Source organism: Eurytemora carolleeae, unplaced genomic scaffold (assembly GCF_000591075.1).
Source record: "Eurytemora carolleeae unplaced genomic scaffold, Eaff_2.0 scaffold80, whole genome shotgun sequence".
In the NCBI taxonomy this organism is placed as follows: domain Eukaryota; kingdom Metazoa; phylum Arthropoda; class Copepoda; order Calanoida; family Temoridae; genus Eurytemora; species Eurytemora carolleeae.
In genome coordinates, this window is record NW_019396141.1 from 439,621 (window position 1) to 453,635 (window position 14,015).

General features: G+C 29.7%; 1 protein-coding gene across 1 annotated transcript in view; it reads right to left on the bottom strand.

The window, feature by feature from the left end:
- The window catches only part of LOC111696154 (sex peptide receptor), a 34,018-nt gene that overhangs the window by 9,052 nt on the left and 10,951 nt on the right, over positions 1–14,015 (bottom strand). Inside the window, exons 6-9 of the mRNA XM_023465705.1 lie at positions 9,404–9,485; positions 4,724–4,800; positions 2,872–2,944; positions 1,602–1,712 (exon numbers count right to left, since the gene is read on the bottom strand). Coding sequence (XP_023321473.1) covers positions 1,602–1,712; positions 2,872–2,944; positions 4,724–4,800; positions 9,404–9,485 — 343 coding nt within the window. The remainder of the gene's footprint in view (positions 1–1,601; positions 1,713–2,871; positions 2,945–4,723; positions 4,801–9,403; positions 9,486–14,015) is intronic.

The window sequence follows — 14,015 nt, forward strand, 5'->3', positions numbered from 1 at the left end:
TTTCTCCATTGTCTTTGCAGCCTAAATACATAAAAAATTTTATAATTTGAAAAGTAATGTAAAAAGTTTTTAGAAGTAACTATAAAGGTAAAAGTTTTTAAACAATTTGCGTACAGTCATATCTGAACTCTCGTACATTTTAGGTAACCCTGGATGTATTAATAACTTTACTGTTCCATGAAATTATTTTTTCCAATCAAAATCACCAAAAAGGTTTTATATGAATGAATACTTAAAGCTAAGAATTATTTTGCAAATTTTGCAACAAAGCAGGACTAGTATAAGAAGAGTCTATCCACAGTGTCCTTGAATCAGGACAAGTATAAGAAGAGTCTATCCACAGTGTTCTTGAATCATGACAAGTATAAGAAGAGTCTATCCACAGTGTCCTTGAATCAGGACAAGTATTGTAAGAAGAGTCTATCCACAGTGTCCTTGAATCAGGACAAGTATTGTAAGAAGAGTCTATCCACAGTGTCCTTGAATCAGGACAAGTATAATAAGAGTTTATCCACAGTGTCCTTGAATCATGACAAGTATAAGAAGAGTCTATCCACAGTGTCCTTGAATCAGGACAAGTATAAGAAGAGTACAGTGTCCTTGAATCAGGACAAGTATAAGAAGAGTTTATCCACAGTGTCCTTGAATCAAGACAAGTATAAGAAGAGTTTATCCACAGTGTCCTTGAATCAAGACAAGTATAAGAAGAGTCTATCCACAGTGTCCTTGAATCAGGACAAGTATAATAAGAGTTTATCCACAGTGTCCTTTAATCATGACAAGTGTTAAAAAGAGTCTATCCACAATGTCCTTGAATCAGGACAAGTATAAGAATATTCTATCCAAAGTGTTCTTGAATCAGGAAAAGTGTAAGAAGAGTCTATCCAAAGTGTTCTTAAATTCAGGAAAAGTGTAAGAAGAGTCTATCCAAAGTGTCTTGAATCAGGAAAAGTGTAATAAGAGTCTACCCACAGTGTCCTTGAATCAGGACAAGTATAAGAAGAGTCTATCCAAAGTGTCTTGAATCAGGAAAAGTGTAATAAGAGTCTACCCACAGTGTCCTTGAATCAGGACAAGTATAAGAAAAAGTCTACCAATACTCTCCCTGAATTAGGAATAACATAAGAAAAGTCTACCAATACTCTCACTGACTTAACATTGATGGCACCATTATTATAAAAATACGCATAAGAAATTTTTACAGTTTTAAAAAATAGTTTTGCGAGACCAATTCATTTATTATTAAAAACATTTATAACTGGCATTGACAGCTTTTTACTGTCTGAAGACTTATAAATAAAAAATGACAATGAAAAATAACAGTAATTCAGATCTTAAAAAAATAGGCTCAAAAAGGAGGGGAAAGGGTGTCATGTAATTGTCTTATTTGGTTATATTTCCTAAAGGTCTTACTGTGCTGAAATGCGTGTACTGAAACTATTACAAAAAATATTTGACTTCTTGTTTTTATGATAGTTAAGTGATTTCTCTATTCCAAAAATGGATTACTTTTAATTGCCTTTTTTTGCTTCAGAATCAAGAATGTCCCTTTTTAAATGGAGAATTGCGTAACAATGGCTATCCCTATAAGGTCGTTTTACCTTGACATTCCACAGTAGATTGCGAAGTTGACCGGGTAGCTCAAGCAGATGGTTGTGTCGATAAACAGAACAATATCCCTCGCTAGTTCATAGTTCATAAACTCATGAACACTAAACATAGATATATTAGTTCATAGCTCATAAACTCATGAACACTAAACATAGGTATATTAGTTCATAGCTCATAAACTCATGAACACTAAACATAGGTATATTAGTTCATAGTTCATAAAAGTAAGATATAAATCTATAGCTGTATGATATTGTATTTAGGGCTGACATAAAAGTAAGGAATATATCTATACCTTGAGGATATTGTATTTAGGGCTGACATACAAGTAAGGAATATATCTATACCTGGAGGATATTGTATTTAGGGCTGACATAAAAGTAAGGAATATATCTATACCTGGAGGATATTGTATTTAGGGCTGACATAAAAGTAAGGAATATATCTATACCTGGAGGATATTGTATTTAGGGCTGACATAAAAGTAAGGAATATGTTTATACCTGGAGGATATTGTATTTAGAGCTGACATGAAAGCAATGAATATATCTATACCTAGAGGGTATTGTATGCAGGCTGACATGAAAGTAAGGAATATTTCTATACTTATAGGATATTGCATGTAGGGTACTGACATAAAAATAATATTTATAACTATACCTGGATGATATTGTATGTAGGGTACTGACATAATAATAATATATATATCTATACCTGGATGATATTTTATGTAGGGTTGACATGAAAGTAAGAAATTTATCTATACCTGGAGGATATTGTATTCAGGGCTGACATGAAAGTAAGGAAAATTTTTATACCTGGTGGATATAGTATGTAGGGTTGACATAAAAGTAATGCATATATCTAGCTATACCTGTATGATATTGTATGTAGGGCTGATTTAAAAGTAATGAATATATCTACACACCTGGAGGATATGGTATGTAGGGCTGACATAAAAGAAATTAATATATCTAGCTATACCTGGAGAATATTGTTTGTAGGACTGACATAAAAGTAATGAATATGTCTAGCTATACCTCGAGGATGTTGTAAGCGGGGCTGGCATGAAAGTAGGGAATATTTCCATGCTTGTAGGATATTGTATGTAGGGTTTACATAAAAGTAATGCATATATCTAGCTATTCCTGGAGGATATTGTATTTAGGGCTGACATAAAAGTAATGCATAAATATATCTATACCTGGAGGATATTGTATGTAGGGCTGACATAAAAGTAATGCATATATATATCTATACCTGGAGGATATTGTATGTAGGGCTGACATGACAGCAAGTGGTATCTCAACGACGAGAAAAACAGCAATCACAACTAATCAGAATCTCTTTTTAATCAGTAGAATATTCAAATATTAATTAATCAATATTGAATGAAGAATTATTATTAAAATATCAAATATACGAAAATTCATTTCCTTGTAATAATTCATATAAAAATATATTAAACATTAGAAAATTGTTTTCCTTGCAATCATTTTTTTTTCAATTTGCATTTTATTTTTTTCATTCAGCATTTTGCTTCAAATTTCATCTTAATTTCATTTAAGTTAATTGCCAAATTATAACTTTCCTTATTAATTTATGTAGAGTTAAGAGTTTTCACAAAAAATGAAAAAGCGTAATAATAAAACAATATTGACTTGTAATTTAACGGGTAATATTTATTATAACGATCCTTTTCTAAGTTGATAAGTTTACTTATAGAATCCATCCATTTTCATTTTTTCGCAAACATCCGCTTTAAACTCTCATTATTAATTTATTCCTTAATCCGATTTTATTCATCCCATTTGTCTTTATTTATGTATTTCTGGCAGCACTCCTCTCTAGCTCTAATTCTCCAGGATAAATTCAGGAAACTGCTTTATACAGACTTTATACAAGTTTTTCTCTGTTCTGACAAGCTTAGAAACTTTGGACAAACTTGATGGACAGATCCTCACTAACTTGAATCTTAATGGGCTTGAGGCAAAAACTTTTGTATCGAAAAGGGAGTGACCGGCTAGGCATGGTAGTTGAGCTGATAATGCAGTAGTGTAGAGACTTTTTGGAATTCATTTGAAACCATCAGACGGTTTTATGGTGTAAACTGTATGATTGCTCAGTAAGAGAGCAAAATTGATTAATTATCCCTCACTGACCATTTTTTCTCAACGTGTTCCCTAACGGGTCTCAAATGAATTATAAAACATGTATTTACAATAATGCACTCTCAGTTCAACTACCATGTCTAGCCAGTTACTCCCTTTAAACTCCAATGCTTAGGCGATTCATTTTCCCCTGAGTTTAAAACTACAGAATAAAAAGTTAAAGTTTAAATGTCGCTCGTAACTTAAAACTAAACCTTAACTAAACCTTACAAATATTTGGCACATCGAATCGACGAGTTGAATTTATAAACCTATCAAATCCCAGCAGTCGTATATAGTTTTCTTTAAAAAGCTGCAGCACTTGCGTATTCATGAAACCCATTTTTTGATTTAATATAAAAGTATGAAACTAATTTTAATTGAATCATTAACTCTTTATTTTACAGAGTTTTTAAGCTACAACTTAAAAGTTGTGTACTCTTCCTCTGGTTTAACCGAAGATTCCAGAAATTGCCAACTTTCCCCGATTTAAGGAGTTAAAAAAACGCCGATTCAAAAGTTTGTACAGTGGATATCAAGTTAAGCGATGACGCTAAGAGCTATCTTAATCAAAAGTTTCTCTCTCCAGGCAGTTAGGGGATGGTGGCAAATAATAGAATTAATCAACTTTTAAACTTAATTTACAGTTGCACATTTTGTTATTTCTAAAAGTTAATCATTTTTGGGATTATTTTATGGCAAACTGCCGACTCCGATCCAGCATGCTGCATGTTAGAACGCTTTTTCACGATAATACTACTAATGGTAATAGGAATGATAATAATAAAAAGATAATCATGACAATAGGGTTAAAATTTTTACCCCTATTTATAATGAAAATAATAATGATTATGATGATAAAAATGATAATGATGATAATGATTAACATCATTATTCTCAATCCTTAATAATAATAATAAGTATACTAATGAAATAAATGATAACACTGATAATAATAATACCTATGAGCATCATAGTTGTGCTGTTAGCATCCCTCTGCCTCCTATTCTCTCTGCTCAGACCAAACAACGATGCTCTTCTAGGTATAAATTATTTTAAAAAAAATACCAATCATAATATGTCACACTTATGATTATTTATTCAAAACTAATTATACGTACTTTTTTAAAGATGTTTAAAGAGTCTTTGCCACAAACTCTGATTTTCTAATTCCTATATCTTTGCAACCCAGTGTCGTAAATATTTGAAACTTTAAATGGACTGTTCTTGTAATTTAAAGCGATCCTCCATTTCGAGAGGGGTATGTCTGATTCACAACGGTTCCCTTTAGACCATAATCGGATCAATAATGTGGAAGATAACGGTGTTTAACATCAAAAGTGCTTAATTTTGTTAATTTCTCCATTTTTTCCCAAACAAGAAAGCCACTTTTTAGAAAAACCACAAATGAAAATATATTAAGTTTTTCAAGAACAAAAGGAAAGATATCTAATTGATACTTGATCAGACAAAACTTTTAAGGATACCATTGTGTATCATAGATGCCCTTTTATAGATGGAGAGTCACTTTTATGTTAACAGTCCCTTTAAGGCTCTCATGAGGCCATTTTTGGTCCCACAAAAATTATATAATGTTTAAACTAGTTTTGCCTTTAAGCATTTAATAATTTATCATTAAAATCCTTAAACCATACTTTTTTAATTTTTGGATAATTTTTTAGTTTTAAGAATTCTTCAATTTCAATTTATCTGTTTTCAATATTCTAAATTTTCATTTTAATGAAGGTGAATATTTTGACATTTAAATATGCTATAGAATTCTTAAATTTATATTGAATCACTTCATTAAACTGATTTTTTTATATTAATGTTAAAAAGACGTAAAATTTTCAAATCTAAATATCTAAATCTTAAAGTTTTGTTAACAAATGAATTTCAAGATGTAATGTAAACTAATTTAAAAATATTTCAAATCTAACAAAGATATAATTAAATTGAAATTTCGTCCTTTTTGAAGACGATTAAATTAGTTTTTAATTAAAAAGTTAAAAAGCCAATTAAAAAAGTTTAATTTTATTAGCGCAAAAATCTGATTTCATTTTTCAGAATTCTTCTTTAAAACTTTAGCTATAAACAAATGCGTATAGTTATAAAATGTGCATGTCTAGGTTTACAAAATAGTATATCCTATACTATTATGTTATTATGAGGTAAGATGAAAAGTCAAGGCGTTGCGACACTTAAAAGTCGTCTAAATCTTAAAAATTGATGCACCTTTCCACATCAATTTGATGTGTTCTGTGCTAGTTGTAATAAAAACTTCTCTTTTTAAGATATTGCACTTTACACGATTCATGAGAAACCTGAGCCCAAAACTGAAGACTGAGTATCGTTATGAAAACCAGTTTTAAAACCCCGGGTTTACGAACGGGGTTAGGCAGTTTTGTGAATATCAATAGTTTTGTATATTGAAATATTACTTTTTTTCAGCTTGTTTTTAACTTTAATAATTTATTTTAATTAAATTTTACAATATTTTTCAATTTCAATATGATATCAGATGGAAATATTTTGAGACTTCTATATTTCTTGCTTTTCATCCTTTCTTCTTGATCGTCCATTCCTTGTCCATCCTTCAATCATACTTTGGCTAATTTTGAGAATAAAAATAAGAATAAAAGGTTACTCTCTCCCTTGTTTGTTTTTAATTTTGCTTCAGTCATGTTACTGTGTCAGCTCCTGCATTGCTAGCTAACACACTTTCAATAAAATTTTCTTGATGGAGGGGGAGCGGGGTAGGGGGGGCGTTTTACACATTTTCCACTTTTTTATCTTGAGTAAGACATAGAGGGGGGGATGGGACATCTGCCATCCTGTGTATTTGTCTTCATTCGCTATTGGTGAAAAAAATAGATAGTGTAAAGCTCAAATCCCCTCCTAATTTTTCCTGTTCAAAGTTTTTCAGCTTGTTTATATTCTCCATTTTTTTCGAATCTCTTAAATCAAAATCTACAAAATGTTAAGAAACCCCCAAAAAGGAAACTAGGGAGTTTCATTCAACGACACTCTTTAAAATTTTAAATTGTACAGAAAAGACTCTAGCAGAGGAGAATTAACTAGGTAAGAAGGGGCAGGGGCGGGGGGGGGGGCGGGGGTAATTGGCAATTACTTTCCATATTTTCCTATTCAGGTCTGTGTACGCCCCTTTCTCCAACATATGCATAAATGAGATTTGTGTAATCCATGCAAAGAATGTTAAATCTAAAGATGGGCATTGGACAGTGTTTTAAAGTTCCCTTTTTAAAAATTAAAGTTTTTCACAAGTATTCATTTTTCAAACCAAAAAAACTTTTATTACCTTGTCCATCTTTTTACTTTAAAATATGGCTAAGCTCGATAATGTTTTGATTTATATCTATAATTTTAGCAAAATTGTAGAGCAGACAAAGTTGAAAAGTGACAAACATCTTATATTTAAATTCCTCAATCAAATAATAAAAAAAATTCGAATTTCAAAAAAATATCTGAAAATGATTCCCGCCTCTAGTGTAACCTAGTTTTTTTTCTTGTGGAAAATCCCTAGATGCACTTTTTGATATAAAATGCATAAAACCGATTTATCTGAACAGAACTTCATTGTTGCAATATTGAGGCTTTAGAATAAATTATTCAAAGAAATCCATAGAAAAGGTAACTGCGTAAAACAAATACCAATAATGGGGAGGGGGGGGACGAGGAAATATCCCCACCTTTTCATAGACAAATATTTGAGGGGGAACTATGTATAAAGAAAGGTGGAGACTTTGCTCTTGTTAGTAGTTTTTTGAAGGGACTGGAAGTGTAAATTCAAGTGAACCTCCTTGCAAAGTTGCAATACGCGATTCACAAAGCTTTGTCTGATCAAGTTAAAAGTAAATATAAATGAAGGATGGTATGTAAACAGGAAGGGAAGGATGGGATGTAAACAAGAAGGGAAGGATGGTATGTAAACAGGAAGGAAAGGATGGGATGTAAACAAGAAGGGAAGGATGGGATGTAAACAGGAAGGAAAGGATGGGATGTAAACAAGAAGGGAAGGATGGGATGTAAACAGGAAAGAAAGGATGGGATGTAAACAGGAAGGGAAGGACGGGATGTAAACAGGAAGGGAAGGATGGGATGTAAACAAGAAGGGAAGGATGGGATGTAAAAAGGAAGGAAAGGACGGAATGTAAACAGGAAGGAAAGGATGGGATGTAAACAAGAAGGGAAGGATGGGATGTAAAAAGGAAGGAAAGGACGGAATGTAAACAGGAAGGAAAGGATGGGATGTAAACAAGAAGGGAAGGATGGGATGTAAACAGGAAAGGAAGGATGGGATGTAAACAGGAAGGGAAGGATGGGATGTAAACAGGAAGGATAGGATTGGATGTAAACAGGAAGTGAAGGATGGGATGTAAACAGGAAGGAAAGGATGGGATGTAAACAGGAAGGGAAGGATGGGATGTAAACAGGAATGGGAAGGATGGGATGTAAAAAGGAAGGAAAGGACGGAATGTGGATGGGATGTAAACAGGAATGGTAGGATGGGATGTAAACAGGAAGGAAAGGATGGGATGTAAACAGGAAGGGAAGGATGGGATGTAAACAGGAAGAGAAGGACGGGATGTAAACAGGAAGGGAAGGATGGGATGTAAACAGGAAGGGAAGGATGGGATGTAAACAGGAAGGGAAAGATGGGATGTAAACAGGAAGGGAAGAATGGGATGAAACAGGAAGGGAAGGACGGGATGTAAACAGGAAGGGAAGGACGGCATGTAAACAGGAAGTGAAGGACGGAATGTAAACAGGAAGTGAAGGACGGAATGTAAACAGGAAGGGAAGGATGGGATGTAAACAGGAATGGTAGGATAGGATGCAAACAGGTAGAGAAGGTTTGGGTGGGATATTTTGTCGTCAATGTATGGTCTGGGGATCCTAGTAGAATTTGGCAGGAAATATGCAATAAAACTAGATATTATCAATAAACAAAATGCACTCACATTTATTCATATTTTTACTGGAGTTAAATGTCTTATGAAGATTCTAAAACATTTTACTGAAAAGCCAAATCTTGACAAGTTTTAAGTTTTAATAAACTGGAATCTGGAAAAATTTCCTATTGCCTTTGTAAACTTTTAGGGTAAAAAATAGTAGATCACATTTTGAAAATCCCGAGACTTGTAGTTTTCGGTGTCTAATGTTTTAACTGCATGTGATTCTACAAAATTAGCTTTACGAAGTAATCTTGCTTGGAACAAAGACGATATAGAAAATGTCATTTAATTCCCATGTCTAATGGGACACGTTGTATCTAAGTCTTTTGATTTATTTTGATAGGTAAAATAAGTACAAGACTACAAAATATCTTTAATATTCTTATCGTTTCATCTCTCGATGCAATCTTCAGGATATCTTGATAGATAAATTTATAGATTTTTTTATGCAAACTTTTAATAAAGCAATGTTTCTATTATAATTGTCTTGGCAATTTTTTGTTCACACAAAGGAACTGAGTCTACAAATTTTCTAGTCTCTTTATTTTAAAAATCTGATGATGTAAACCTTTGATATTTTCAACTTAGATTATTTTATCTTAAAGAATTTATGGTTTGAGATATCTATTCCTAAAAATGGGCTGAAGCATAAAAAGCGCGTTTTACCTGGATGTTGCCGCGGATTGTACTTTAGGAGTGTTTCTGTTTACTGTAAGTCGTCTTCGTCTGCTCTCAGCTCTCCTCATGGCTATGAAATGAATAAAATATTTAAAGAGGGCAAATTTCCTATAGAATTTAAAATAATTATAAGGAATCCTTTATTTTTTAAATCTTTCGATTTTTTTGTGTCAAATACCGCGAAAATTGTTTTATATTTAATATTTTTACGCTTTAATGATATTTAATATTTACTACAAAATTAAAGAGATTTAGAGAGGAAAAATTAGAATTTTTAATATTCTCTTGATGCTTAATTATCATAGCCATCTTATTAATAAAGATCTTAGATTCAATTTCTTCATATTAAAAGTTTAAGCTTTTAGAATTTAAATTTTTAGTCTGACACAGGTTGAAAATAAATTTTTGTTCTAATACTTAAAATAAGAAAACTTACATAGATAATTTCAGGTTTAAAACTTTAAACAGCAATAGAAATGATATTGCAAAGAATAAAATTACAAAGATAATATCAACCATAACATATAAGATTACAAAGATTATATCAACCGCATAATATAAAATTACAAAGTTTATATCAACCGTAACATATAAAATTACAAAGGTTATATCAACCGTATAATATAAAACTACAAAGATTATATCAACCGTATAATATAAAATTACAAAGATTATATCAACCGTAACATATAAAATTACAAAGATTATATCAACCGTATAATATAAAACTACAAAGATTATATCAACCGTAACATATAAGATTACAAATATTACATCAACCGTATAATAAAAAATTACAAAGATTATATCAACCATATAATATAAAATTACAAAGATTATATCAACCGTACAATATAAAATTACAAAGATTATATCAACCGTATAATATAAAATTACAAAGATCACATCAACCATATAATATAAAATTACAAAGATTATATTAACCGTAACATATAAAATTACAAAGATTACATCAACCGTATAATATAAAATTACAAAGATTATATCAACCGTATAATACAAAATTTCAAAGATTTTATCAACTGTATAATATAAAATTACAAAGATTATATCAACCATATAATATAAAATTACAAAGATTATATCAACCGTATAATACAAAATTTCAAAGATTATATCAACCGTATAGTATAAAATTACAAAGATTTTATCAACCGTATAATATACAATTACAAAGATTATATCAACCGTATAATATAAAACTACAAAGATTATATCAACCATATAATATAAAATTTTAAAGATTATATCAACCGTATAATATAAAATTACAAAGATTATATCAACCATATAATATAAAATTACAAAGATTATATCAACCGTATAATATAAAATTACAAAGATTATATCAACCGTATAATATAAGATTAGGAAGATTATATCAACCATATAATATAAAATTTCAAAGATTATATCAACCATATAAAATAAAATTACAAAGATTTTATCAACCGTATAATATAAAACTACAAAGATTATATCAACCATATAATATAAAATTTCAAAGATTATATCAACTGTATAATATAAAATTACAAAGATTATATCAACCGTATAATATAAAACTACAAAGATTATATCAACCGTATAATATAAAATTACGAAGATTATATCAACCATATAATATAAAATTACAAAGATTATATCAACCATATAATATAAAATTACAAAGATTATATCAACCATATAATACAAAATTACAAAGATTATATCAACCGTATAATACAAAATTACAAGGATTATATCAACCATATAATATAAAATTACAAAGATTATATCAACAACATAAAATTACAAAGATTTTATCAACCGTATAATATAAAATTACAAAGATTTTATCAACCGTATAATACAAAATTACAAAGATTTTATCAACCATATAATGTAAAATTACAAAGATTATATCAACTTTATAATATAAAACTACAAAGATTATATCAACCGTATAATATAAAACTACAAAGATTATATCAACCGTATAATACAAAATTACAAAGATTTTATCAACCATATAATATAAAATTACAAAGATTATATCAACTTTATAATATAAAACTACAAAGATTATATCAACCGTATAATATAAAACTACAAAGATTATATCAACTGTATAATATAAAATTACAAAGATTTTATCAACCATATAATATAAAATTACAAAGATTATATCAACCGTATAATATAAAATTTCAAAGATTATATCAACTGTATAATATAAAATTTCAAAGATTACATCAACCCTATAATATAAAATTACAAAGATTATATCAACCGTATAATATAAAATTACAAAGATTTTATCAATCGTATAATATAAAATTACAAAGATTATATCAACTGTATAATATAAAATTACAAAGATTATATCAACCGTATAATACAAAATTTCAAAGATTTTATCAACTGTATAATATAAAATTACAAAGATTATATCAACCATATAATATAAAATTACAAAGATTATATCAACTGTATAATATAAAACTACAAAGATTATATCAACCGTATAACATAAAATTTCAAAGATTATATCAACTGTATAATATAAAATTACAAAGATTTTATCAACCATATAATATAAAATTACAAAGATTATATCAACCATATAATATAAAATTACAAAGATTTTATCAACCGTATAATATAAAATTACAAAGATTATATCAACCGTATAATATAAAATTTCAAAGATTATATCAACTGTATAATATAAAATTACAAAGATTACATCAACCATATAATACAAAATTACAAAGATTATATCATCCGTATAATATAAAATTACAAAGATTATATCAACCATATAATATAAAATTACAAAGATTACATCAACCATATAATACAAAATTACAAAGATTACATCAACCATATAATACAAAATTACAAAGATTTATCAACCATATAATATAAAATTACAAAGATTACATCAACCATATAATACAAAATTACAAAGATTACATCAACCATATAATACAAAATTACAAAGATTACATCAACCATATAATACAAAATTACAAAGATTTTATCAACCAAAACCTGCTGAAGAAAACTTTAGCATTTAAAAAACAAATCTGAAATGTTCACCATTAGAGATTTTAAAAACTTCATAATCTCAGGATGGTTCATCAAGTTAAAAATAAAAAAATAGAATTTGTAATTTGTTTGAAAAAGACCAGTAAATCTTGAAGAACTGTTTTTGACCTGAACCCGGATCCTTCCCCATTTCCTTAACCCTGTTTCTCCCCTTTACGTACCCCTCCACCTTCCCTATCTCTTCCCCATATCCCCCACACCCCCACCCCATCCTGGTTTCTAACTTTTAATGGGCACTTTCAGATAAGATTCTAATCTCTTTTCCCCCTTTTTACAATTCTTATTTACTAAACGCTAGTAAATGCCTGGAAAATACACTTGACTAGTACACCCTGTAATAATGAGATTTTAATGAAAATCTGAAGCCTGATTCTGTTTGTTTTATAGTTTATAAATAATATACGTTAATTTTTTCAAAGAAAGAAACAAGTTTGCTGTTGCGGGGAACCAATAGGGTGAAAAGTCTGAGTACATTTTTGAAAGTTTTCTTTGACCCTTTCTGAGTAACACCCTGCAAGTTCTTCGATCTTTTTTTGTGTTGACTATAATTTCTTTTCATGAATTAAATTTTTTTTTTCTTAAATGGCCTTTTTTAAGCGTTTCCGAAAAGATCAAACAAAATGAAAAAATAAACATTATTGTGTGTTATTGTGTTATTTTTCATTTGCAAACTAACCAGGAGGCGAAGGTCAAATTCAATTGACATTGCTTTTACGACTTTGTGACTCCGTTGCTCCTCTAGTTCTGATTTTAAGCGCAAGTATAAGAAAAGCAAATTTATTTGATTTCATATAATGAATTCAAAACATTTTTATTCTTCTTAATAACTCTTCAAAAAAGATGAGTTATGATGAAAAACATATAAGATTTGAATCGCAAGTGCATTTTACTTTAGTTTGACGTGACGTACCGTTAAATAACTCCTTCATAAAAAGAACGACATTTTTGGTTTACAAAGATTTAAAGATCATTTTTAATTTATTCGATAGATTCCAAGTTTATTTTCCGAAAATTAAATTTACAACATTATTGGCCGGTCAGTGGTCACGTAAAGGATGTCCATTTCTTGCTACAGGAGTACCCACAAAGGATAAAACTTGGCAACTGTAGAAAAATTTTTCATTCTTTATTTTTTTATCTAAAATTCTTTATTCCCTGCATTTGTAAATAGTGACTTTAAAAAAACGCATAAAAGTTAAAAATATATACGGTTGACATTAAAGTTTCATTCTTTGTGGGTAACCCTGTATACTAATACTACGGAGCCCGTTCTCTCCATAATAATGTTTAAACAGTGGCCATGTTGTTCACGTACTTTGGGGGACGATAGTTTGGCCGCTAGATGTCACACGCAAAATTCTTATCTGATGGATAGATAGTTCTTGCGAGAGACATCTAACGGTCAGACTATCGTACCCCAAAGTACGTGAACAACACGGCCACTGTTTAAACATTATTATGGAGAGAACGGGCTCAGGGAAAATAA